The 23,941-nt window shown below is 42.2% G+C and overlaps 1 protein-coding gene across 1 annotated transcript in view; it reads right to left on the bottom strand.

Annotated features, from left to right (window-relative positions):
* Positions 1-517: 517 nt before the first annotated feature.
* The window catches only part of LOC101851196 (DNA-directed RNA polymerase II subunit RPB1), a 36,178-nt gene continuing 12,754 nt past the window's right edge, over positions 518-23,941 (bottom strand). Inside the window, exons 8-23 of the mRNA XM_005100273.3 lie at positions 23,120-23,455; positions 22,317-22,526; positions 20,564-20,812; positions 16,863-16,952; positions 15,632-15,760; positions 14,668-14,890; positions 13,743-13,953; positions 12,206-12,456; positions 10,495-10,700; positions 9,044-9,379; positions 7,851-8,087; positions 6,733-6,837; positions 6,164-6,346; positions 5,437-5,640; positions 4,625-4,808; positions 518-3,542 (exon numbers count right to left, since the gene is read on the bottom strand). Coding sequence (XP_005100330.1) covers positions 2,104-3,542; positions 4,625-4,808; positions 5,437-5,640; positions 6,164-6,346; positions 6,733-6,837; positions 7,851-8,087; positions 9,044-9,379; positions 10,495-10,700; positions 12,206-12,456; positions 13,743-13,953; positions 14,668-14,890; positions 15,632-15,760; positions 16,863-16,952; positions 20,564-20,812; positions 22,317-22,526; positions 23,120-23,455 — 4,593 coding nt within the window. The 3' untranslated portion in view covers positions 518-2,103. The remainder of the gene's footprint in view (positions 3,543-4,624; positions 4,809-5,436; positions 5,641-6,163; positions 6,347-6,732; positions 6,838-7,850; positions 8,088-9,043; positions 9,380-10,494; positions 10,701-12,205; positions 12,457-13,742; positions 13,954-14,667; positions 14,891-15,631; positions 15,761-16,862; positions 16,953-20,563; positions 20,813-22,316; positions 22,527-23,119; positions 23,456-23,941) is intronic.

Consider the following 23,941-nt stretch of genomic DNA (forward strand, 5'->3'; position numbering starts at 1 on the left):
CGGTATGCAACATTTTCTTTTATAGTATAGTAGAGGGCTTTACGGCGCTCGCAACTGCATAAGGTCATATGAGCGCCAAGGGGTGGGTGTCAACAGAGAAGTCTTTACAGGGAATCAGACTTATTCTGCTCACCTCTCTAGCTTCAACAGCACAAGGTCTGCTTCGACTATCAAGGCACCCCAAAAATAGCAGGTCACAAGAAAGTGACAAACATACAAAAGAAGTAGAGGAAAATGACAATAGTGAGGATTAGGAAAGAAAAAGCAGCAGTTCCCTGTTGTAGATCAGGCACAGTTATGAGCGTGACATGAGTCAGCCCATTTACATTTCTACTATGCTTGAACGAGAAATGTCCCCCCTTTAGGAATGGCCTTAAGACTACACAGTCAGTGGCACGGTATGCTACATCAGAATCGGACGAATGCAATAAATAGAGAATGACAAGAACATTCACTTCAGTTTTTAACTATGTAGACACTGCAAAGAATCAAATCACAAAGCAAAAAAGCGCAAGAATTAGATCAACAAACTGAAATTATAATCTGCTTCATCTTCATCATCAAAGACAAAAACATATGATTTGACATCGTCAAAATCCACTTCACAAATTATACAAATCAAAAACCTAAATGAAACAATATTTTACAATAGCAATAACAATAATCATAACATAGCAACTGTGATTCAACATCGCTCCAGCGGTAATAGTGAAAAGAGGGTCCCTTGACGAAAACTCATTTTCAGCGCATGTAGGCCGAGCCTAGTCCCGCTGTTCCTTTGTCCCTCCCCTGTACAAGTAGGTCTAACTAGGAACAAGGGCAGTTGGTAAATTTTTACCCTCGAACACACATGTACTGCTGCATATTCAGTAGTGCATATGGCCACTAAAACTCTCATCAATTACTTTCAAGAAAATTTCAAACCTCATTGCAAAACATTGAATTATGGGGAAAAACGGGGGGATGGGGGCCTTCCTCAAAATTTCCTTTTCCAGGTAGATTCTGGGTAATTTTTAACTATTTTAGCCAAATTCAGGTAATGCAACGACAGGCAAAAAAAGACAAACCTTGCTTTTACAAGTAGTTACCATCTTAACAAACATCAGTTAGAAACAGCAGCACCGAGACATTTGTTTTTATATTTTATTAATAAAGAAACAAATGGTTGCCTTACTTAGGCTCAATGTATAAGACCAGCAATCGCACACTCGACCCAACGCATTCTCTCAAATAACACTTACAATCACGCACAGCCAGACGCATACACACCGAGACAGTCACATGGCCCAACTCATATGCAAAACATGAGCTGGGCGAATTCATTATTTGGTGCTGCTGACCCAACACCTATCGACCAGCGCAAGCACTTCCCTGTGGAAACACCTCCCAGCAAAATGAAGATTTCTGGATCATCTGGAAAATCAGCACCTCTGGCATTTCATTTCAAACAGAACACATGCCTCTGTCACAGGACAGAAGTATACTCTACACAAGAGAAGGCTTCTGGAAAAATATAGTGCGGCTTGAGCTGTCCGGTGTAGACAGGAACCTGCGAGTTCCCACAAAGGTCTTGTTCAGAAAGGGAATAAGAGGTCTTGTTCAGGCACGGAATATGTGCGTAGAACATGATGTGGGGTGTCAAGACTTACATTCCACATCAGGTTTTGTCACATGCAACAACAACAAAAAAACCATCTGTCCGTGGCCAACATTCTGAGTCAACACATCACTGTATCACAGTGAATATTATATTGTATGGCAAGGGATGGCAGCGCATCCTTATTCTACGAGTGTCGGCCAGTCCTGTGGGCCAACATTCTGAGCCAACATATCACCGTGTCACAGTGCATCCCTATTCTACGAGCGTCGGCCAGTCCTGTGGGCCAACATATCACTGTGTCACAGTGTGGCAGCGTATCCCTATTCTACGAGCGTCAGCCAGTCCTGTGGGTCAACATTCTGAGCCAACATATCACTGTGTCACAGTGCATATTGTATTGTATGGTAAATGTGGCAGCACATCCCTATTCTACGAGTGTCGGCCATTCCTGTGGGACAAGTGTGTCATTGCGTCAGGTGAGCCAAAATGAGTGTCAACCTCGTCTAGGCCTGGTCGTCCTCGTCCTCCAGATCGGTGCCGTAGTGCGGACTGGTGGGAGAGTAGTGGGGGGTGTTGGGGGAGTAGGCCGGGCTACTGGGGGAGTAGCTGGGGGAGACAGGGGAGGAGGTGGCCCCCGTCGGGGAGTACTGTGGAGAGGAGGGGGAGTACGAGGGAGAGGCAGGCGAGTAGTTGGGGGAGGAGGGGGAGTAGGACGGGGAGGTCGGGGAGTACTGCGGTGAGGAGGGGGAGTAGTCCGGGGAGGCAGGGCTGTAGCGGGGGGACGTAGGGGAGTACTTGGGGGAGGAGGGTGAGTACGAGGGGGAGGCTGGGGAGTACTGCGGCGAGGAGGGGGAGTACTGCGGGGAGGCCGGGGAGTACTTGGGAGAGGAAGGGGAGTACTGGGGGGATGATGGCGAATAGGACGGGGAGGTGGGAGAGTAGGAGGGGGAGGAAGGGCTGTACTTCGGGGAAGCTGGAGAGTAGGAGGGAGAGGACGGGGAATAATTTGGTGAGGCGGGGGAGTAGGAGGGGGAGGAGGGGGAGTATGATGGAGACGACGGGGAGTAAGAGGGGGAGGTTGGGGAGTAGGAGGGAGAGGTGGGTGAATAAGACGGAGAGGTGGGAGAGTAGTTTGGCGAGGAGGGGGAGTAGGAGGGGGAAGTGGGGGAGTAGCCTGGGCTTGCCGGAGAGTAGGAGGGTGAGGTGGGGGAGTACGAAGGAGAGGTGGGGGAGTAGGATGGGGAGGTGGGCGAATAAGACGGGCTGGTGGGGCTGTAGGAGGGACTTGTGGGAGAGTAGGAGGGGCTTGTTGGCGAGTAGGAGGGGCTTGTCGGGCTGTAGGAGGGACTGGTCGGTGAGTAGGAGGGGCTCGTGGGTGAGTAGGAGGGGCTTGTGGGCGAGTAGGAAGGGCTTGTCGGACTGTAAGAGGGGCTTGTGGGTGAGTAGGAAGGGCTGGTGGGACTGTACGAGGGGCTCGTAGGAGAGTAGGACGGGCTGGTAGGGGAGTAGGAAGGCGATGCAGGTGAATACTTCGGGCTGGCTGGCGAATAGCCGGGGCTCGACGGGGAATATGAAGGTGAGGTCGGAGAGTAGCTGGGGCTCTGCGGTGTGGGCACTGCGGGCGAGCTGGGCATGTAGGAAGGGGAGGCCGGGGAGTAGCTGGGTGACTGGATGCCTCGGGGAGACGGGATGTACGGAGAGCTGGGGGAGCCAGGAGAGCCTGGCTGGGGCGACCACGGGGAGTATCCCCCGGGGGAGAGTCCAGCCTCACTGGCCCCAGAGGGGGAGAAGCCGGCGCCACCCGGTGTCATGCCGCTGCCCACGCCTGGCGACCAAGCACTCGCGTAGCCCGGAGTGCCGACCTGACCCCAGGGGGTCATCAGAGGAGACATAGAGCTGGTTGGGGAACCTCCTGAGCCGAAGAACATGCCTGTGCCAGCACCTGGGAAGAGAGAAGAGGGGATAAGGACAATGTACTCAGCAGACATATTACCCAAAAAAGAGAGTCAAATTACCAAACTCTGTACGAAAATCAGTGACATTTCAGTAATTAATTGGAGCATTTGACAGAAACGTGAGAACTCAATGGAGAAATCATTTCTGCAGTCAGATTTAAAATAACATTTTGTAGTTATTTTGGTATAATTAAAATTGTAGTGTATATATTACTATTTTGAGAAAGACGGCTGTCAGTACGAGAGCATTTTACATGTATCATATCATGGGATCTTTAAGATTATGTTGTTGGCAGCGTGGATAAATAATGGCAAAATTTCTTATATGACTTTAGACCATGCCAACCATAAAATATAATTTAATTGATTCTAACAATTAGAAACATTCTTTCCATTGTTAACCACCCCAACAGGGGAACAGAGAGAAAAACAACCGGATGCCCACGCCCCATGTCAAGTGACCAATGAACGGGCTCAGAATTATGGGATTTTCAGGTCACACACGTTTGCCGAGGGACTACGAAAAAATGCCCGGTTTCCATGCAAAGCCATTCTCAACAACTATATGACATAGAACTTTAAAATACGAGGACAAGATAGAGAAAAGATAGTTTTGTTATCTTCTTGACGTAGAAAATCAAATTCTAGTAGTTTACAAAATATCCAATAAGAAAGTGTTTCTGAGATCAAAAACATCAGACTAAATTATGTGTACAAAACTCAATGTCCACATATATTAGTTTGCCCTATTTTCTGATTGGGTGCCAAGTTTCATTCATATTGGTCCAGAAATAGAGCCGACATAGTCTGAGAAAGTTAGTCACCCGTGTTCCAATCCGGTCCAAAAATACACCAGCAAGCGGGGACCAAAATTTGGTTGCGTACGCAAGCTCAATTGGCATGGCTAGATTGAAATTTGTGTTTTTCAAGGATTGAAAAAGGCATATTTCTATTGCCAGTATTCCATTTTCATTGCATAAAATTGAGAAAATGATTGAATCCATAAAATTTGTAATGAAGAGCAGTCATGCAACACCCCCCCCACTCCCCCAAACCACTGTAAACTCACCTCCGAGCATGCCTGGCCCCAGGTTGGTGGGGATCTCCATGCCATATTTGCACTTCTCTGCATCCAACAGCAAGTCAAAGCAGCCAGTGCCCACCTTGGCCAGCTGTCCCAGCATGATGTTCTCCGAGACGCCCTTCATCGGGTCAATCTCAGCGTGGGATGCCGCCTCCATAAGAATGTCCACCTGGGGACCACACACAAATCCACATGTTAAAATGGGCTTTTTCCTCTTTTTGGGAGGGAGATTGGAAAGGGAGATTCTGTGGCAACTATGAGTGTTAAATTCTACAAAGTCAATCTGATGACAATTAGAGTCTGCAGTGCAGAGGTAAAACAAAATGAAATGTTAGATGAGGAAGACTGAGTGCCATGGTAAAACCATAATAATGAATTATTATAATTAAATTAAATATCACATATCCAGGCTCTACAGCATCTTACTAATGAAAAGTATTCGTGTATCGCAGCGCATATCCCCACTCGAAAGCAAATTTCATGCGCTATATTACTACCCCAGCAGACCCTAGAATTCTCAGTTACAACACAAGCAGCAACATAAGCGCTCAAACACTAACAACCTGACAAGCTCTTTCACGGTCTATAGCTGGATACCTAATTCCCACCTTGGTGAGTGAGGACAATTCATCATATTATGTGCCTTTCCCAAGGTACAAAGTCCGGCTCCTGACGGGGTTGAAACCCATGACTTTTCAGCTGAGCCCAACAACTATACCATCAATGCCACAATGTGACCAGCGGGTCCAGAAAGCAGAAGCTATCCTGGGCAGCATAGATGAAGGGCATCAACTCACCGTCTCCTCGAAGGAGCATCTCGCCAGAGCGCCAGTTTCTTGTCTGTTGATGCCGTGACGGGTGATGGCCATCAAGTGACCTTTGGAGGTCATGATGTCACACATAAGGGCCAAATGGCGGTAGTTGACATAGGAGCCGTCAAAAGAAATGACATGGTTCATTTCTCGTTCGATGGCTTTTCTCACAGCTTCAATACCCAAAGTCTGAAACAGAAAACAAGACAAAGTTTGAGTTCACGGAGAAGCACATTTACACAATAGCAGCTGTTAAGAGCTGGTAAAAGCAAAATAGAACAAGCTGAAAAAAAAAGCAGGGGAACTAAAATAAGTGGGATAGCATCTTCCAACCACCCACAGTCAAAGTTAAGTGAGCCTTGGCCAGAATCTGGCACTCTTAAACATGACACAAAGGTAAAAAATTAGAATCAACTTCCCCTCCATTTTTCAGTACTATGAATACATGGGTAATTGGTTTTATTTTTCATAATCATGTACAATGAATATTTTGCGAGAAATTTTGATGTTTGAAGGACAGGTCACATTCAAAACAGCATCTACAATAAACCACAACAATAAATTACTCTTTTATAACTCTTCTTCACTTCAAGGCAACCATGGTCAAAAAAACTTCCTATCAATATTCAGGTAAACACCCCCCCCCCCACCAATTCTCAACTTCCAGCCTTCTCCCATGCCACATTTCCCCTGCCCTCTCCCCAATACTCACATCAAAGACCTCAATGATGTCATTGGTGTACGTCCTCACAGGATCCACGTCACGTTCACTTAACACTTTGGTCAGACTGGTACCATCAGTCTCAAGGATCCACTCTGTGATGGATTTGAACTCTCCATCATCCGTGATCTGGATCCTCTTCTTGTCATCTGTGGTTGGCAAGTGCATGTAGACCTGCAGCAAGTTAAAAAAAACACAAAAAAAACATTTACCACAATACAGGCCACACCGTAACTCACTGGAGACTGGGCCATGTCAAGGTGTTTCAATATTTCAAACAACACCCTTTCCAAAGACATACAATCACCCTTTTTTCACACATAACAGATCTAACATGCCCAATAGGACACAAATACAGAAAGACAATATCTTTTAGTTTTTTTTAGAAACAATTTTTTGAAAATGTCCTGAAATTTTTCGTAATGTTCTATTTTTTTCTTTATACTTGCTTTACAAAGAATCCATATACAAAGAATACACATGGAAGGAAAATTCAGGACCGTGTATGTCCCCTATATGCATGCTAGACTGTGCTCTGTACCGTCAACACCTTGACTCACCTTGGCAATGGCTTCAAGGCCCTGTAGAGACATGTCGGAGAGCAGGTTGGCCTCGATGCAACGCAGGAACACGTCATCCTCCATCTTGTCCACCACCTCATCCTCCTGGAACAGACGCCAATATGTTTTTAGTTTTAGTAAGTGTTTTACGGCACTTGCGACACAATAAGGTCATACAAGTGCCGAAGATTAGAGGTGTTACAAGAGAGTAACAAACACAAAAAAGGAGGGGAAAAAAGGATGATAGGTGTTTGATTGGAAAGAAGGAGCAGACCACATCCCCGCCAACCACCCAAACACCAGTATGTGTTGCTCAGTAAAGTTGGTCATGCTAATAACAAGAAACACAGCAACGAGGGCTCTCATCGCTTCTTACTCAAAGGTCCCAGGTTCAAATCAGAGTAGTGGCCAAAACATTTTCTTCTCTAAAATTTTCTCCTTTCACCTCCTTTCCTGCTCTCTAGCAATGTTCTGTCATCTGCTTTCTTCTCCACTTTCTTCCCCCACCCTCTCACCTCCTTTGTGACGTGTCCCATCCTCTGGGCTCCTGACTCTTTCTGCAGCCTTTCTACTGCTACCCCTTGGCTCCTTCTTACTGCTGTCTTTCAGCCACACCCCTGATCTTCTGGTAGAAAAGATCTACACCTAGCTTTCTCGGACAAGGGCGGAAAAGATCCCTTGAGGGTCTAAAATCGAGGCTCTGGCCGCCACCCGGGCAAAATTCAAAATTTCGTACCAACTGAAATTTTTTTTATGTGTCCCGCGCGCTCATACCACCTTATACAGTTGCAAGCGCAGTAAAACACTTACCAAAAAAAATAATTTTTTTTAAATAAGCTTTGATACTACTTAGTTATTCATCAAAGTAAGCCATTTTGTAGTGGTCTCTCAACAAATTTCCATGCATTGAGTAGTTTCTGTTTTCGTAAGAGTTTTACGGCACTTCAACACAAGTGCAGAAGTTTTTGTTTTGTCTTGTTTAAATAAGGTTTTACGGCGCTCTCAACGACATACGGTCAAATAAGCGCAAAGGGGTGGATGTCAACAAAGGGTGAAACAAACTGATGATGATGATAAGAAGGATGTAAAACAAGAAGAGAAAACAGAAGCCCACTCACGTCCTGATACTTGTTCTCGTCAGAGTTCATGATGCGAATCCTCAGCACCAGCTTTTCAGCATTGTCGTCATTGAAAATGCAGTTCAGGTCGTCACCAAAGCCTGTTTGGATCTTCTCTGAGATCTGCTCCATGGTCAGCTTTTTGTCCGTCATACGCTTGCGGTCCAGCTCGATGCGCAGCAGCCATGGGGAGATCCTCGAGGCATCAAAGTCCGGCATCTCGTAATAGATGCTCACCTGAAGGTACACAAAATAAGAAAAATAATGTAGGTCTTTATTTTTAAAGATCTTGTAAAAGAAGCACTTATATTTCTGCTCTAGTTTAAGATGATTATTTATTCTTAACATCTAGTTGAAGCAGGATCTTCTTTTCAACTTTTAGTTAAAGAAGGCTATTCATTTTTTACTTCAAAAGAAATAATTAGGAAGTGACAATTTAGCTTCAAAATTTGGTCACTCATGCATGCTTCCTACAGCTGAAGCTGAAAAGTAAGAAAAACTTGAAATTTAGTGATTTTAGAGGGCTGAAAGTGGCATTTGAGAGCCTGTTTGAAGAGAATACCAACAACTCTTTATACCTGTTTTCACCAAGGTTTTGTCTTGTTCGATTTTTCCATCTGTTTTTCCTTTGATTTTCTGGCAATATTTAAAAGATGCTTTCCCTTGCCATTGCTACTATAAATCAATTAATTTACCATCGCACCACAGACAGAAGGAAAGCCTGGGAATAATGATCATTTAGTCCCCCCCCCCCCAATCTATAAATATAGCCCAAAATGTGTAAGACGACCACCCAATGTCAAAGACAAAAGTGGCCGTATAAGATCAAAATGAAGAAAACAAGTCATTCCCTTCTGAGGTCCCAATCGTTCGTACTGGTGGCCGTCATGGCAGGTTCGACTGCTATTATGCCACCATCAGCACAATTAGCAAGATAACATTCCCAGAAACGTCAGGACTTGATTTTCTAAGCATACATTTCGCGATAAAAACAAGTTTCTGTCACCGAGTTGATCGACAACACCAGCAAATAATGTTCCCTGGAATTTCTCAAGATTAACAAATATTAACTTTTGTCACAAAATGAACTACAAGAGGTTTAAACTTATAAACCATTACTCTGCAGCTCCTTTCCATCTGTCTCTGCTTCACCTCCCCATCAGCCCCGGAAGAAAAAAAGTGCATCGACTAACCCATTCCTGATCCTCAGCGATGACCGTGTTCATGGGGTCAGGGTCATAATAGATGGCTGTGTTGGCGGTGACACGCCTGAGCGTGGTATGTTCCAGACGACACAGCACATCCTTGCACTTCTCAGCATCACGTGCAGCCTGTCCCAATAGGTACACAGTCAGTGACGGGGTCTTTGGCTTCTTGGAGATGTTGATGATTTCCTTCAGACGCGGCACACCCAAGGTGACATTCTTGGCAGACACACCAGCGTAATGGAAAGTGTTCAGTGTCATCTGAGTGGCCGGCTCTCCAAGGGACTGGGCAGCCAGGGCTCCCACCATCTCACCGGGGTGAGCCTGAGGAAAGTTTTGAATTTTAGTAAGGGTTTATGGCCCTTGCAATACATATATATATCGTACAAGTGCCACAGATCACAGGTGCTACTAGTGAGTAACATGAAAAGTAAAGGAGGAGAGATGTAAGAAAGATAAATGTTTGATAGGAAGGAAGGAGCAAACCACACCAGAGTGCCCACTATCTACAAACATCAGTAAGAAGAACAACCATCGCCACAGTAACAGCCATCAATGTAGGGAAAAGTAGGACAGAAACAATGAAGAGAAACAATTAGGACACGCTCCTGAAGGGAAAGGAGAGAGGAAAGAGGGTTTTTTGGTGTGTTTTTTTGTAAGTGTTTTACGGCGCTTGCAAATGCATAAGGTTATATGAGCGCTCGGGATACACCTAATATTTTCAGTTGGTAGGAAATTTTGAATTTTGACCCGGTGGCGGCCGAAGCCTACTCTTATCTATTTTAGACCACCAAGGGATCTTTAACGCACACAACTTGCACACGGTCCCTTCGAGATTTTTCGCCCTTGTCCAAGAAGGCTAGGTGTAGATCTTTCCAACCAGAAACTTAGGGGTGTGGCTGAAAGACAACTGTAAGAAGGAGCCAAGGAGTAGCAGTAAAAAGGCTACAGAAAGAGTCAGGAGCCCAGAGGAGGGGGCAAAGGATGTGAGGGCAGAAAGAGGAGACAAAAGCAGACGACAAAAGTGCTAGAGAGCAGGAAAGGGGGTGGAAGGGGACAATTTTAGGGTAAAATTTTTTTTCTGTCCCTACCCGGATTCGAACCTGGAACCTTTGAATGAGAGGCCAACACCTTATCCTCTAGGCCATGAGAGCCCCCAGAAAGAGTTTGAGTCTGAATAAACAAAAGCTCATCAACACGATTAAACCATCTGGCACTAAGGAAGAAAAGGGGGCTTTTTAAAAAGAAGTTAAACAGCACTTGCATCACAAACAGACCATATGAGCCCCAAATTAGAAGTGCTGCCGGAGAGTAACTGAAACACACAAAATAAAGGGGCAGAGATAAGGATGAAAGATGTTTGATAGGAAAGAAGAAGCAATGAGAAAGATAGCAGTGCTTTTTCATAAATGCCACAAGTGCTTCTAGCTCAAACTGACCATAGCCTGCTGGAACTTGGTCTCAATTTCGCCCAGGACCCACTCAAAGGCCTCAGCAGTGAGACAGTGCTCCTCGGCCACCCGTTTGGTGCACAACGTAGAACGGATCAGCGCCTTCATCAGCAGCGTGGCGTTCTCGTTGGCCTGGTGAGAGATAGGGTCATCGCCCACCACAATGATCAGCTTGCTGCACAGCTCTCGCACGCCTGGTGAATAAAGAGAAACAACACAGTAGTGGGCATTTAATACAGGGGGGAAAAAAGACATATAAACAACAAGGCCTAAGAACTGAAGAACGACCGACTGTTGGCACCCTTCAACCAACTGCGGAAAAGGTGAATGTTTTAGCTAACTTAGAGCTTTACAGCACTTGCAACACAATTAGGACATTTATGTAAGTGCAGGAAATATGGGAGCAAACCACACCAGAGCACCAGCAAAGATAGTACATAACAAGAAGGTTCAATCGGTCAAAAAAGTGTCCGCAGAAGTCCGCTCATTGCTTCAGATGGCACTGCATTCTTTTGTTTTGAAGCTCTCTTTCGTTTCTCCAGAAGAATAGGAATAGCACCTCCTTGACTGCTGTTCATCAGCTCTTCGGGTTCGTTCAGTGCAGAGTTTTAGGTTTTTAAAAATTTTAATGACCTCTCGCCTCTCATTCTAAAGTCAAATTAAACGAAGACAACAGTCGCCTCTTCCACAGGAAGAGTTTTTTTGTCAGCGTAACCATTTTTAAAAAGCGTTCTTTTGAAATTATAATTCTAATTTATTCAAAAACTTGTTAGTTACACTTTGATTTGTTTCACACAAGTATGGCAACTGTTCGCAAAAGGTTTGCTTTTTCGAAGAGGGTGTCACCAGATTTAGAGGACCTTTTTTACTTGGCTCAAAAAGAGGTGTGAACTATCTTGTTATGTACTATCTTTGGCACCAGCTAACCACCCACAAGGAGGGGAGGAAAGAGGTTGTTTGTTTGAGTTTTGAGAAGAACATTGACACAATAATAGGCACTTAGTGCTAGGAAAAGGAAAGACAGACAGAAACAATTGGCTGTAAGAACAGAAGTAATATCAACCAGTGGCACACTTCAGCTACCAGCAGGGGGAAGGGAGTCATCAGTTCTACATACGTTATACATATTGAAAACAATAATGCTCTTAGGAGTTCGCCACCCATGTGTATGTAAGCAATTTCCTGTATCTTGTGTTAACAGTAATTTTTACCAACACAACATTTTATCAGCACAACAATGACCATCAATTTTAGCAAATAAATCTAAACAATGCATCTAACTTTTGCACTAAAAACAAAGAAGTGAAAATGTCCTCAGAAAAAAATTAGAGTGTTTGTTGTACAGATCACACTGGAAAAAGTCAGAACGGAGCTTTCATCACAGGACATCTTCCACAACAGAAAAGGTAAATGCAGTTCACACCATCCAACCACCTACAAACAGTGCTGAGAAACTGCAAAACAGAAATACAGTCTAGCACATACCTAGAGAACCTGCACAAAGCAAACACAGGTCTCGAATGTTAATTTTGACACATGTAGATTCTTTGAATTTAAAACAAGTACAGAGTGAACTACATACATAAAAGAAGATTTCAGCGTCCTGCGAATTTCGGTAAGTGCATGTTCGACTGTAACAACAAGACTTAGATACACCTTAAAACAAACCACCACCACCACCATCAACAGTTCCCCTCACCTTCTATGACCTTGAGCGGATGCAAGTCGGAGGGCTTGCGTTTGTTGATGCGGAAGATCTTCTGAGCATTCCAGAGGATGCGGTTCATGTTGCAGGGTAGCACAATGCGCGAGTCTCCGGTGGGGAACACTTGCCGAATGCCTACCCTGTCCTCCTGCAGCTGCTCCCACTCCTGCTCTAGCTCGGCCATGAGGCTGGCATCCCCCATCAGGTCCTTGATCACATCTTCTTGCAGGCACTTCCTCATGGCTCTGCAACAGTGGCAGTTGTTTTGTTTTAGTTTTAGAAGAGGTTTTACGGTGTTCGCAACTGCACAAGGTCATATGAGCGCCAGAAGATTAGAGGTGTTTTTAAGTTTAAGTAAGAGTTTTACGGCACTCGCAACTGCATAAGGTCATATGAGCGCCAGAAGATTAGAGGTGTTACAAGAGAGTAACAAACATAAAAAAGAAGGGGAGATAAGGACGATAGATGTTTCATAGAAAAGAAGCAAACCACACCAGAGCTCCCGCCAACCACTCACATTGTTTTGGTTGAGGAAAGAGAAGCTCACAGATACAAAAACAGTCATTTAATACTAAGAAAGAGCAAAACAGATGAACAGACACAGGTGCCAACTTGCTAAATACAAAAATCCCGATCTTTTCAAACATCATGACAACATGCGCACAAAGACTCAAACTAAATGGATCATATTGTCTTATGCATCTTGTATCAAGACTATTTTCTGCAAAATGTTAAATAACATGTTCAAAGAGAATACGATATGAATAAATACAAATCAGGACAATTTCAGAAATACAGATTTATCCGCAAAATCGGCACCTTTAAACAGAAGCAAACAAAAAACAGGCGAAAAGAGATTTATTTGAGTAAAGAAAAGTAGACACGACAGCAACCAAGTAATGTTACAGAAAAGGCTGGCTACCAGACAGAAACAATGACGCAGACAAAAAAAGTATTTTTGAGTTTAAAAATAGCACATCTTCTTCGAAAGTCGCCTAATTCAGTAGTCCCGGCCTACAACCCCTGTGCCCAGGAGTAAGAAAGTGCGGAATCTAACGCGAACTGGATCTTAGCCGACGCACTAAGGGAAGCATCCATGATGACTCGTGATGAGGCCCACAACCAGTAAAATCAAATAATCAATAGTTTTCTTACCAAAAAAAAAAAAAGAAAAATAAGAATATTGGGGATATTATTTTCTTTCAGTTAATCATTGTTTTTGGATTAACTGTGTTTAGTACACTGTGACTCCATCGAAGTCAAAAAGCAAAGTACAGGCCCCAAGTAAAAGAAATACAAATCCTGCGAGTCTATGATGACCACTCAATCTTTGAATGGTGGTTCTCTTGAACAATATTTTTACTATTATGTAGAAAAAAACGCAAGGGGGAAAGTAGGAAGTGGTTGTTCGTATGGGTGGTCATCTTGGACAGCACGTCATCAAAGCAGGTTCGACTGCATCCCTGAACAGCAAGCAGTATTTCATAGATTGAGGAAACTTCAAATTTACACACACAACCCCCCCGTTTACCTTTCATTGGTGGCATCAAATCTGAATTTGCGCTTGAAAGTCTCGTCAGCGGGTTTGAGCGTGGGCAGGGCCTGGAACTCCACCCAACAGGCATCAAGGCCGTCCTCCCCGTAACGCAACTGGACAAGCTGCTCCACCTGGTTCCTCACGGTGCCGTCGTACTTGACCATCACGCTCTCCATAGCCTTGATCAGACGACGCTGGATGTACCCTTCACACAGAACAGATGCAATGGTAATCGTTAATGTTAATGTCGTAAGATAAGATAGAATCAATTTTTATTGTCCAGATGCAGGCACATTGGGTTTGTTGTTTCACACATGCACACACACTGGCATACACACACGCATACACCCAAGGGGCCTGGCAGTCAGCATGTAAACACTGGCATTTGTCAACAGTCCGAGTTGTACGGTCCTTATTAAACTAATGTAAATTTGCCCCCACATACTGCCAGAGGTAAACTGTACTACACACAGCATCCGCTCGGTGACTGCTTGATGATCTCTTTCCGAAACCTCTACGAATTCGGCCGATTCCTAGTATTTGTCGCCGATGCTTCTGATTTGCACTGATTATGAGAAAGCTATTATTTGTAGGCTTTGTCTACGTTATAGAAAATGGAATATAATTCTTAAGTCGCCTGGAGAGACTTCATAGGAACTACGCCACTTTGGCCTGTTGGCAAAATATATATGCAATCGCCAGACATTAGCCCCATGACCAAAAGGCTGGCAAGTGCCCAAGAGACTTTCATACTGTGCTGCGAGGACTCGTGCTCAAATCTACGTTAAATCACCCAGCCATAACGCCAATAACATCGGTATGAGTGCGCAACAGATTTCCTCAAATTCCCAGGTACAGGTACCCCCCCCCGTCTGTCTGTCTGTCTGTCTCACACATGCACAAACACACACGCTCTCACCAGTCTCGGCAGTCTTCACGGCAGTATCAATGAGACCCTCTCTGCCTCCCATGGCGTGGAAGTAGAACTCCGAAGGGGTCAGACCGGCAAGGTACGAGTTCTCCACAAACCCTCTAGACTCGGGACCATAGTCGTCTTTGATGAAGTGCGGCAGTGTGCGATACTTGAAGCCGAACGGAATGCGCTTTCCCTCCACGTTCTGCTGACCCACACATGCAATGACCTGGACAAGAGCAAAACAGACATGTAGCTGGTCACTTTGTTTTCATTTTAGTAAGAGTTTACAGCACTTAAAACACAAATAAGTCATAAGTGCCAAAGACTAGTGGTACCTAAGAGGAACATACAAAGAAAAGAAGGAGAGATCATGAAAATAGATATTTGAAAGGAGATATGGCACAAACTACACCAGAGCACCTTCCAACTCACAGCAGGACAAAGCCAATGGTTATCAGATAAAAAGAAGGAATATTTCAGCAAGATACAAGCATACTGATACAGCCCTTTAGCACTGGGAACAAAAACAAAAAATGGACCGTAATTTAAAAAAGATTAACTGAACGAAAAGCGTGTTGACTCAACTGAAATTTAACACTGAACAAAAACAACCGAGGAATAAAAAAATTAGCCACGTCAAATAACAATCTAATGCAAACAGAAACAAACACACATAAATACACACTATAACAATTGGCTACATTTTGTGGTTTCTTTTTTAAGTTTTGGATCTTTGCCTGCGCTTTGACAAAGTGTGAAAAATGGGTTTAAACGTTAATAACAGTCCTCACAAATTGCCCCTCTCCTAATTCATAAACCTCAAGGAAAAAATCACAACTTCTACACAAAGATGGAGGCCTGTTGTAGCAAAGAGAGAGGCATCAACGGACTAACAAGGCCAAGGTGACAGACAGCATGCCCTGTGTATACGCACTGATGACTCAAGTTATTTTATGAACCAACGCACCTGAGAGATGTTAATCTTGGACCCTTTTGAGCCAGAGACCACCATAGCTTTGAAATTGTTGAATTCAGACAGAGATTGCTGGGCTTTGCTACCAGTTTTGTCACGAGCAGCGTTCAGGATCTTGTTCACCTGGAGACCAAATAATACAGGGAATAGGTCACCAAGCACATTCACAAAGTAAGAGTGGTGTTGCATCTTTCAATCAATATAAACATATTATAGCACTTGAAACATAATTAGATTAGAGATATATGAAAAGTAACATCAAAAAAAAAAAAAAAAAAGGAGAGACAATGACGATAGATGTTTGATAAAAAAGAAGAAGCAAACCATACCACAGCGCCCGCCAACCACCTGTCATTTACTGCTTTGAAAAAATAGACAACGATAATACAGGAAAATGGAAGAGGTCAGGTAGGCCAGAGTCGGCCTTCCTCTTCCTGCTCCATTCTCTTCTCAAACAGAATGATAGTAACGCTGTACACGAGTGGATAGAACTGACCACCTTTTTACACCCTTCAACCTTCCCCCATTTAATACTCTGTGAACACTTCCAATCGGAGTCATTGGATTTACCCACACCAGCCAGATTTTCCTTCTAGATAAGGCAAAAAAATACCAATTTAGAACAATACAACCGGATTCAACTAAACTCGACTGTAACCTTTAAAATAAAACTTGTTTATTTTGCTTTTGCCCTATTCATGAAGGCAAACCTGGCAGGCCCGTCTCAATTCGATGAATGTGATTGGCAGTGTGCACTTGGAAGGTGCATAGAGATAAAAGTATTACGATGAAAAACTAAGTTTGCAGCAGTATAAAATTCTTACATATGCACAGTGTATATTATCATCTGTCCCCCTAATACTTCTTCATGTCCTCAGAAAAAAATTAGAGTGTTTGTGAAAGAAAATCACACTCAAATGTCATATATCACGGTTCATCAAAGGACAAAGTGCTGGAAAGGAACAGAATAACTCCACCATGATTAAGTACATAAGCAAAAGGCAAATCCAGTCAAAATAGTCCAGAACAGCCACCCTTTGTCAAGGAGAAGAGTGGTCGTCTTAACAAATAAGTATAGTGGACAGTGTCATTTTTTTAAAGTAGAAGTTTTACGGCGCTCGCAACTGCATAAGGTCATATGAGCGCCAAAAGATTAGAGGTGTTACAAGAGAGTAATAAACATAAAAAAGAAGAAGGGGAGAGAGAGAATACAATACATACACACCTGGTTCTCAAAAGTCTGCCTGAGGGTATTACCGGGCGTGGGCTCCAGTTCGTCATTGTGAGCTTTCTCAATCACCTCTATCACATCATTCTGGGAAAGGAAAAAAATAGATTTTTACTAATCATGAAACAACAATTTTTCGAACAGGTAAAAAAAGAGAAGGATTTTCTATGTCCTTACTTGTGTTTATTTGTATTTATTTCAAATGGTTTTTTTTGTTGTTTTTTTAAATTACTTTCTGGCTAAAATATAATAAAAAGAGCCTAACTTTTTCAAAATAACAAATACAAAATTAAACATAATTAAACAGTACATAATTTTTCAAGCACTTCTTGAAATGGCGCATACAATAATATAAATATAGTTAATTATATAAAACTGTCTGCCCATGACTTATAAAAAGAAAACAGTAAAAAAAATTAAAGAAAAAAAACAGCACATGCATGTGGTTCATTAAACGGCTCTAAACATGTTCACAAAAAAAGAACTTAGTCTTCAGCACATTTTTTAACCTTTCCTCCATTTCAAAAAAGATTTTAAAATTGCACTTTTCACTGCAAGCTGGTAAATGACAACATAAGAGTCCTCAGAAAAAAATTAGAGTGTTTGAGAGTAACAATCACAGTGGTTCAGAAAAATTATTTCATCACAGGACGTTCACCCCCACTGGTTTTCTTTTATTCCCAAGCTACAACTGAAAATATCCAAGTCAGAAATTTACATGAAACTGATGAGCGAATTGCACATTTTTATACATATCCAGAAGGCTGACCTTTCAAAAGTTTGCAAAAGATTTGAGAAGAGCCATGTTGGCCGTTCTGAAAGACTTTTCTGTCATTTCAGATGTGCATTTAAATTTGAATAAATCTTACGCCATGTGTACAAATGGCCAAGCCATAACTATAGACAAATTTCCACTTCAGGTTGTTCCAACCATTAAAATTCTTGGAGTATATTTTAGTAGTACAAAACCAGCGCAAGAACTAGAAATATACTGGATGCTCAGGATCGATACCCTCTCCAGAATTTTTGGAAAATGGGCAAGAAGAGATTATCAATGCTTGGGAAAATGCATTTAATTAAACTTTTGGAATAACGCAATTTCTTTTTATAATGCAAAGCATATCGTTACCAGAAGATGTCCTTGGCCTAGTGGCATATACACCATAATATAAATATAGTTAATTATGTAAACCTGTCTTCCCATGACAAGGCTTATAAGAAGAAAACAGTATAAAAAAACAAAAACCAGTACAAGTAATTGGGTTCATATAACGGCTCTAAACATGTTCACAAAAAAAGAACTTAGTCTTCAGCACATTTTTAACCTTTCCTCCATTTCAAAAAAGATTTTAAAGTTGCACTTTTCACTGCAAGCTGGTAAATGACACGAGAAGAGTCCTCAGAAAAAAATTAGAGTGTTTGAGAGTAACAATCACAGTGTGTCAGAAAAATTATTTCATCACAGGACGTCTTCATTTTCACCCTCACTGGTTTTCTTTTATTCCCAAGCTACAACTGAAAATATCCGAATCAGAAATTTACATGAAACTGATGAGTGAATTGCACATTTTTATAAATATCCAGAAGGTTGACCGTTCAAAAATTTGCAAAAGATTTGAGAAGAGCCATGATGGCCATTCTGAATGATTTTTCTGTCATTTCAGATCTGCATTTAAATATGAATAAATCTTACGGCATGTGTACAAATGGCCACGCCATAACTATAGACAAATTTTCTATTCAAGTTGTTCCAACCATTAAAATTCTTGGAGTATATTTTAGTAGTACAAAACCAGTGGAAGAACTAGAAGAAAACTGGAAGCCCAGGAGCGATACCCTCCTCAGAATGTTTGGAAAATGGGTAACGCAGTTTCTTTTCGTAAAGCAAAGCATATCATAACCAGAAGATGTCCTTCGCCTAGAGGCATATATTATATACCATAATATAAATATAGTCAATTATGTTAACCTGTCTTCCCATGACAAGACTTTTAAGAAAAAAACTGTAAAGAAAAAAAACAGCACGTGCATGTGGTTCATATAATGGCTCTAAACATGTTCACAAAAAAAGGAACTTCGTCTTCTGCACATTTTTAACCTTTCTTCCATTTCAAAATAGATTTTAAAATTGCACTTTTCACTGCAAGCTGGTAAATGACAACAGAAGAGTCCTCAGAAAAAAATTAGAGTGTTTGAGAGTAACAATCACAGTGAGTCCGAAAAATTATTTCATCACAGGACGTCTTCATTTTCACCCCCACTGGTTTTCTTTTATTCCCAAGCTACAACTGAAAATATCCGAGTCAGAAATTTACATGAAACTGATGAGTGAATTGCACATTTTTATAAATATCCAGAAGGTTGAGCGTTCAAAAATTTGCAAAAAAATTCGAGAAGAACCATGATGGCCGTTCTGAATGATTTTTCTGTCATTTCAGATGTGCATTTAAATTTGAATAAATCTTACGCCATGTGTACAAATGGCCAAGCCATAACTATAGACAAATTTCCAATTCAGGTTGTTCCAACCATTAAAATTCTAGGAGTATATTTTAGTTGTACAAAACCAGCGCAAGAACTAGAAATATACTGGATGCTCAGAATCGATACCCTCCTCAGAATTTTTGGGAAATGGGCAAGAGGAGATTATCAATTTTAGGGAAAATGCACTTAATTAAACTTTTGGAACAACGCAGTTACTTTTCGTAAAGCAAAGCATATCATAACCAGAAGATGTCCTTGGCCTAGTGGCATATACCATAATATAAATATAGTTAATTATATCAAACTGTCTTCCCAAGACAAGACTTTTAAGAAGAAAACAGTTTTAAAAAACCAAAAAAAACAAAACAAGCAATTGGGTTCATATAACGGCTCTAAACATGTTCACAAAAAAAGAACTACGTCTTCAGCACAATTTTAACCTTTCCTCCATTTCAAAAAAGATTTTAAAGTTGCACTTTTCACTGCAAGCTGGTAAATGACACCAGAAGAGTCCTCAGAAAAAAATTAGAGTGTTTGAGAGTAACGATCACAGTGAGTCAGAAAAATTATTTCATCACAGGACGTCTTCATTTTCACCCCTACTGGTTTTATCCCCAAGCTACAACTACCGGAGTCCGAAATTCACTTGGTCAGAAATGGCTTCTGTGCATCCCTTTGTCTTGCGTAATCCAAATTGCAAAAATAGGCAGAAAATTTAGCTGCTGTCTTTATTTAACCACTGTAAAATAGAATACAACAAAGGGTCCTGCTAGACGAAAAGTAACTTACTACAAGAACTTAACAAATTAGTGACAAGAAATGACCGCAATAAATTTTTTGTGTAGGAACTTCACCCTGGAAGCACGCAGGCTCTACATAAAGGGCGGGAGCCAGGCTACCTTACTTCTGGTGAAACCCTGTGCGCTTCTAGAGTTAAACGTTCCCCCATTGACATGATTTAGATCATTTATAATGCCGGCTTCAACCATGCCTATCAGGGATAACCATGGCAGAGAGACCTAGATACTCGATAAAAATTCTTCCCACTTGGAAATCAAACTCGGGTGTCCCGTGTGCAACAGCAAAACACCTATTAACTACACCACAGACGCTGGCAAACCTGAAAATCCGTGCAGAAAAATGAGTGATGGACTATGACTGCCCATGTCCATTTTAGATCTGGCACTCGGAGAAGTAATGACATCAATCCTCACCTTAGCATTCCTGATGGTGTCCTGGATGTCCTGGTACGTCTGCTGGTCGGCGATGGTGTCCCCAATACCAATGCTGTGTCCCTCCAGAAGGAGCCAGTTGTTGATCACGGTCTGGATGTTCCCGTAAAACTCTCCAGCAATCTCGTAGCCCATCTCCAGAAACACAATGTGCACCAGTGATCCTGCAGATGTACCCAGGGTTTTCTTGCACACGATGCCGCTCACCAACTCCGCATCTTCTACCAACACCTGTGGGATTAGAGTTTTTTTAGTATTAATAAGTGTTTTATGGCACTTGCAACACAATACGGTCACATAAGTGCCGATGATTAGAGGTGCTACAAGAGAGTAACAAACACGAAAAAGGAAGGGAGATAAAGACGATAGATGTTTGATACGAAAGACGAAGCAAACCACACCAGAGCACCAGCCAACCACCCACTTAAGAGTTTTTAGGTTTTGGGAGAGGTTAACGGGACTTGCAACACAATTTGGTCATATAACTGCCAAAGGTGTTCCTAGAGATGATAAGTGTTAATGTAAACAGAGGGGGGAGGGGTTTCTTTATTAGCTGTTGGCTTGACTATTGCAAAAACAAGAGAAACCGACAGGACATGTAACAAGTCTCTAATCTTAATTATTTGGTTCCACTCTCTTCAAGGAATAGAATATACCAGAAGTCAAATCTGATCAATTTTGGTTTGATTTGATTTGATAGATGGAGTAGGTGTTTTACGGCACCATCGACTCAGATTTGTGGGCGCCAAAAAACATGTTTTAATGTCGCATGCCTAACTTTGTTTTCAGGTAGTTTTACAGATTCTTTGGCAAATCGGTCAACATTCCCATTGCCGTCAATACCTACATGGCTTGGAAGTCAATCTATTGAAACTGCTTTGACAGAGAGACATAAAAAATGAAGTTTAGAAGTTTTACAATTTTAGAGTCAAAGGTGTTAAGAGTGCTCTCAAAGTTTCAGACAGGAGAAAAGAGTCTGAAGAATGAGAAAATACGACCTGGTGGACTTTATTATATCAAGGGCTATTTCAAGAGAGGCAGCCTCAGAACTATAGACTGAGGTTTCTGGCTGGAGTTTTCTTAGGCGTAAACTATCTGGCTCTGCAAGGGCAGCAGCTCCAACCGAGGTGTCACTTTTTTATCAATCTGTAAAAAGTTTGTCTGATTGAGGATATCTGTTTATAAGTTGGTTATATGTTTTAAGGTATGTAGTTCTAGTCTGCAGACTTTTGAGGTGGTTTTTTTAAGACTTCTAGATCTAGAGATGGTTTGTGAGCTTCTGCCAGTAAACTTTCTACAGGTGAAGTACAGAAAGCACTTACATTTCCTGCTTTGCTTTTTAAAAAATATAATGACACTGTCTAATATGTCCATATGTCTAAGGCAATAGATTTTTCTCAGCAATGGGTGACCATCTTGGGACAATTTCAACTATCATTCCTAACCTTATAAGAACTGCCATTTCCTCTAGGAAAACATTTCCCAAAACCCTTGAAAATAACAAAATTTACGCAGTTGCATTTTCAAAACAACACTTTTAGTAGCCACGGCTAATACGGAATCAAACAGAAAGCAAATGCTAAAATAACTGTTCAGAAACAGAAAAACAACAAATGAGAATTATGGAAGGAAGATTTCAGTGAAAATTCGAAAATAATGGGGGGGCCTGAAATATATAAAAATGACATCACTGATAAATGCTTTCAGTAGAACACGTGCCCAGAAGGCTACCTACCCTGGTGTCTCCGGGCGAGATCCACTTGTACGGTCCGTTGTCCTCGGAGTCGGGATGGGTGGAATGTGTTCGGATACAATTCACACGGCCAGGGATGATGAGCGAGAAAAGTTGTTTTCCCGTCCACAGCGGTTGCGGTTTGAGGATAGCCGGCTGCGGCACACGACCATCCCATGTGGGCAGGAACATCAGCAGATTCATCATCTGAGCCTGAACAATCAAATTCACAACTTGTCAACACACAGCTTGAGTTTAGTGATGAGAGGTACATCGACACAATAAAGGTCTGCAAGGAGAAAGCATTTTAAAAAAAAGCGGAAAAAAGGGAAAGAAAGGAAATATGAACCTACTAGTAGTATCATTAGCTGTGGTACCCTCCTGCCACCTGCAACAAGACATCACAAAATAGCTACAGTTGGAAGCTTTGATACTCAGTGCCAGGCTATTAGGGACATATTTGAAAAGCCACAAATAACTGACATAGTTTACAAATAGTCAGCCCAATAAAAACCTAACCAAGAACAAATAAGGATGACGGTAACCTGTACCCGGAGAAAGTTGTATTTGAAAATAGCAAAAGTTGCCACGATAGCTGCTTTGCGCCCTCAGTCTGGCTAGCAAACTGCCCCGACCAGACCCAATCCCCCAATGGGTACACGGTATAAGTAATCAGACGATAGTGTTTACGATCGATTTGCTGTAGATCTAAATTTAGACTCTAGCTAGGAGATGATTCAGTCCAAACAGGACCATTGGGGGATCAGACAGGTCGGGTACTTGGGATAATCTTGGTGCATTCATACCCTAGTGATGAACACATCTCGTTTAGTCATCTTGCGGACAGCACACAATGTGTCCTGCACAATGCCCATGACAGGCCTGTTGGCCTGGGGTGTGATGATCATCCTCGGGACAGCCGCCAAGTTGAAGATCTCGGCCTTAGTCTCCAAGGACTGCGGCAAGTGAAGGTTCATCTCGTCTCCATCAAAATCAGCATTGTACGGGGTCGTCACACTGAGGTTGAGCCTAAAAGTGGACCAGGGCAAAACTTTGACCCTGTGACACATCATACTCATTTTGTGGAGGGTTGGCTGTCGGTTGAACACCACCACGTCATCATCAACCATGTGCCGCTCAACCTGGGGATACATGTGAATTTTGTTTTAGCAAGAGATTTACAGCACTTGCAACATAATAGGTCATATAAGTTTTTTGTTTTAGTAAGCATTTTACGGCACTTGCAACACAACAAGGTCATATAAGTGCCGAAGAATAGACGTGTTACAAGAGAGTAACATACACAAAAAAGGAGGAGAGAAAAGGACGATAGATCTTTTATTATTTTTTAGCTCTAGTAGAGGTTTTACAGTGCTCGAAACCGCATAAGGTCGTATGAGCGCCAGAAGATTAGAGGTGTTACAAGAGAGTAACAAACATAAAAAAAGAAGAAGGGGAGATAAGGACGATAGATGTTTGATAGGAAAGAAGAAGCAAACCACACCAGAGCACCCACTTGCAACACAATAAGGTTGTAAAAGTGCTGAAGATTAAAAGTGTTACAAAAGAACAGCAAACACAAAGAGGAGGAGAGACAATAAAGACAATAGATGTTAGACAGGAATACT

Source organism: Aplysia californica, unplaced genomic scaffold (assembly GCF_000002075.1).
Source record: "Aplysia californica isolate F4 #8 unplaced genomic scaffold, AplCal3.0 scaffold00242, whole genome shotgun sequence".
NCBI classification, from domain to species: Eukaryota; Metazoa; Mollusca; class Gastropoda; order Aplysiida; family Aplysiidae; genus Aplysia; species Aplysia californica.